This window comes from Merops nubicus, unplaced genomic scaffold (assembly GCF_000691845.1).
Source record: "Merops nubicus isolate BGI_N331 unplaced genomic scaffold, ASM69184v1 Scaffold34660, whole genome shotgun sequence".
In the NCBI taxonomy this organism is placed as follows: domain Eukaryota; kingdom Metazoa; phylum Chordata; class Aves; order Coraciiformes; family Meropidae; genus Merops; species Merops nubicus.
Window position 1 is genome coordinate 1 of NW_008584194.1, and position 3,713 is coordinate 3,713.

General features: G+C 61.3%; 1 protein-coding gene across 1 annotated transcript; it reads left to right on the forward strand.

Annotated features, from left to right (window-relative positions):
* Nucleotides 1-185: 185 nt before the first annotated feature.
* On the forward strand, nt 186-3,205 carry HM13 (histocompatibility (minor) 13; the record flags this gene model as incomplete). The annotated part of the gene is made up of 5 exons (XM_008943409.1): nt 186-284; nt 1,312-1,394; nt 2,048-2,136; nt 2,882-2,967; nt 3,080-3,205. Coding segments are annotated over 5 exons (483 nt in total), but the record flags the coding sequence as incomplete, so codon positions are not given.
* Nucleotides 3,206-3,713: the final 508 nt, after the last annotated feature.

The following is a 3,713-nucleotide window of genomic DNA, read 5'->3' on the forward strand; positions in this document are numbered from 1 at the left end:
AGCCCCTGGAAGGAGGGCGAGGGCTGCTGCTTCCCCTCGGGCTCTGCCTGTGACACAGCCCCACTGCCAGGGGCAGCACGGGGCCAGCGGGTGCCCTGTCCCTGCCCAGGCCCTGCCCTGTTCACCTCCTGCTCGGGTACAAAGCCAGGGCAGGGGCTGATCCTCTCCTCCCCTTCCCTGCCCAGAACTCCTCGGAGATGCCGGAGACCATCACCAGCCGGGACGCTGCCCGCTTCCCCATCGTGGCCAGCTGCACCCTCCTGGGGCTCTACCTCTTCTTTAAGGTGAGTGGGTGATGCCCGTGGGTGCTGGAGCTGGCCCCTGCCACCCTCCCTGCCCGGGCAGGTGAGTTCTGCCCTGATGCTGACACCAGGGGCTGCTGAGGTGCAGGTACTGCTGTGTCTGGCTGTGCTGCCTGCTGGGCCTCAGAGCCCCCTCAGCTGCAGGGCAGGGGCAGCTCTCGCTCTGGGCTGAGCCCCTGTGTGGCCAGGGGAAGTTCTGGGGGTGCACAGTCAACGAGCAGAGGTAGAGCCTTGAATAACAGGATTGTTTAGGTTGGAAGAGACCTTTAAGCTCATGGAGTCCAACTGTCCCCCAGCACTGCCAGGTCCCCACTGCCCCGTGTCCCTCACCCCACATCTCCACGGCTTGGAAACCCCTCCAGGGGTGGGGACTCCACCACTGCCCTGGGCAGCCTGGCACAGCCCTGGGCAACCCTCCAGGGGAAGAAATTGTTCCTCAGGGACAACCTCAACCTCCCCTGGGGCAACTTGAGGCCGTTTCCTCTTGTCCTGCCTCTTGCTCCTTGGGAGCAGAGCCCGACCCCCCCCTGGCTCCAGGCTCCTGTCAGGAGCTGTGCAGAGCCAGAAGGTCTCCCCTGAGCCTCCTTTGCTCCAGGCTCAGCACCCCCAGCTCCCTCAGCTGCTCCTCCCCACACTTGGGCTCTAGAAGACCTGTCCCACCACACTGGGCTGTAAGCTGTGACCCGCTGCTAGGGCAGGAGTTCTAATTACAGCCTGGTTAATTGGGGCAGCCTCTCTCTGTGCTGTGCTGGGGAAGGTCTGTCCTCCTTTCTGCAGAGCAGGAGTTATTTTTTGACCCCAGCAGCTCCTGGCTGCACGGTGACTCGTGAGCCCATTGCTGAGGCTGTTTCCAGCACATTTCCCATCAGCAGGGCAGGAATTTGGGTTATTCCAGCTCTTCTCCTGCTCTCCCTGGAGCTCTGACACAGCAGCTGCCAAGAGGAGCGTGAAGTGCTGCGGACAGGGAGGCCGCTGAGGTAACTCCCCCCTCTCTGGGTTTCTCTTGCAGATATTCTCTCAAGAGTACATCAATCTTCTGCTTTCCATGTATTTCTTTGTGCTGGGGATCCTCGCCCTGTCCCACACCATCAGGTACAGCAGAGGGGGGGCTGTGGCCAGAGTGGGGGTGCCTGAGGCTGCCGGCTCCTTGGGGGTTTCTCCAGCACTGTTGCTGTGCAGCAGAGCCAGGTCCCAGCTCTCAGGGTGTTGTTCCTTGGTGGGGTGAACCCTTCCTTGTGGGAGAACCGAAGTCTTGGGGGTCCTGGTGATGCAGCACCCATCCCTGGGTGAGCTCGTGGGGGTTGTGGGTGTCACCACCAAGGCCAGCTCACCCGAGGAGCTGCTGGGGCTCGGCGCAGCAGGAGCTGTTGAAAGCTCAGGCTCTTTCAGTAACTGAAAAAGCAGAACTGGTTTCCTGTTTCCTGAGCTCCAGGGTGCTGGGGAACAGCTGCTCTCCCTGGACCAGCCCTGGGCAAGGGCTTTGTCTCACTCCTGCCATTCAGAGGGGGCAGGGGGCTGGGCTGACTCTTCCCTTCTTGCTCTGTGCCTGTTGCCCGTTTTGGGGGACTGTCAGCCCTGTGTCCAGGGACTGAAGCTGGGGCTCCTGCTGGGCCCAGATGTGCCCAAATCAGGCGTGCCCCTGCCTGGGGAGGGCTCTGTGCTGCCAGGCTGTCACACAGAGGTGCTGGGCCACACGTCCTGGGGGGTGTCTGTCGAGCTGCTCTTCTCTGCACCTCTCGTTTCAGCCCCATGATGAACAGATTCTTCCCTGCAAATTTCCCCAACAAACAGTACCAGCTCCTCTTCACCCAGGGCTCCGGGGAGAGCAAGGAGGGTACGTTGGCTCTGGCCTCTCAGGGGCCTTGCTGTTTTCTGCCTTTACTGCTCTGGTTTTTGCTCACTTGGGTGTGTTGACTTTTCAGCCCATTGAAACAACCCGCTCAGACCCTCCCCTTGCTCCCCGCTCTGCTTCTGCAGCTGGTGTGTCCCTGCAGAGCTGGGGCTGCCCTCTCCATCTTCTCACACCCTCTGGCTGGCAGCAAACCCCCAGAACCAGCCCCCAGAGTGCTGCAGGGCCAGAGCTGTGGCTGTGCACTGCCTTCATTCTGCCCCATCCCTGGAACCATCCCAGGGGAGGTTGGCCGGGGCTCTGAGCACCCTGCTCTAGCTGGGGATGTCCCTGCTCCCTGCAGGGGGTTGCACTGGGTGACCTCTAAAGGTCCCTCCCCACCCAAACCAGTCTGGGATTCTTCTCAAGAATTGAATGTAGCTGCCTGACTTTTTTTTGTGCTGCCTTAACTGGTCTGATTCAGATTTTTGCCCTGGTAGAAGATGCTTTGATAGATCTCCTGCCCAGTAGCTCTACTGGGAAGGGGGTGCTGCTTCTAATGGGACCCCCAGGAGCTAACTGGTGTAGGAGGAGGGAGAAGATCTGCCTGTCCCTGCCTTAGTGCCTGAATCCAGTTTCCTTGCCCATGGGCACCTCCCGTGGGCCGTGGGGAAGCCACTGACCCCTGCCCCACCTCGGGGGGGGGAGCTGCCCAGGCTCCCACCTCTGACCTGCCTCTGGTTGATTGCAGAAATTGTCAACTACGAGTTTGACTCCAAGGACCTGGTGTGCCTGGCTCTGAGCAGTGTGGTGGGGGTCTGGTACCTGCTGAGGAAGGTGAGTGAGCTGTGGACCGGGCTGGATGAGACCCGGGGCCCTTCCCCTGCGAGGCCTCGGTGGCTGAGCCCCGTGGAGCAGGACCCACATCTCCCTTTCCTGTCGTTCTCAGCACTGGATTGCCAACAATCTCTTTGGGCTGGCCTTCTCCCTCAACGGGGTGGAGCTGCTGCACCTCAACAACGTCAGCACGGGCTGCATCCTGCTCGGGGGCCTCTTCATCTACGACGTCTTCTGGGTAAACGGGCGAGTTCCCCGGCTCACAGCGTGGGGGGGAAGGTGCCCCTGTGGTGCCAGCAGCTCCTCGGGGCAGCAGGCTGCCTGCCCGGGTGTTTGCAGTCAGGGTTTCCACCTCCTCAGCCCAAAGGAGCGTGGTGGGGATGATGAGAGACCAAACAGCAGCAGAATGTGGCTCTGCAAACGTGTTTTCTTGTCACCACCAGCTTAGGGAGGCTGAGACTGGCAGTGGGGTCCCCTCCCTGGTGACCTGGGCTCCCCACGGAGGTCTCCCCAGTGCCTGGCAGAGCTGCTGGCTGGGCTGGAGGATGAGGCTGCTCTGGGCTGTGCTGGTCCAGCTCGTATGGGCTGTGTCTCACCTCTGTCCCCTGCCAGCTTCCTTAGTGCCCTGTTGTCCTGCACAGGGGACAGACCCTGCAGCACCTCCAGCCTCTGTCCCTCAGCCACACCGTGCCCCAACATCTGCAACTTGAGGTTTTCCTTCTCTCTGTGGTGGGCATGGATGCTTG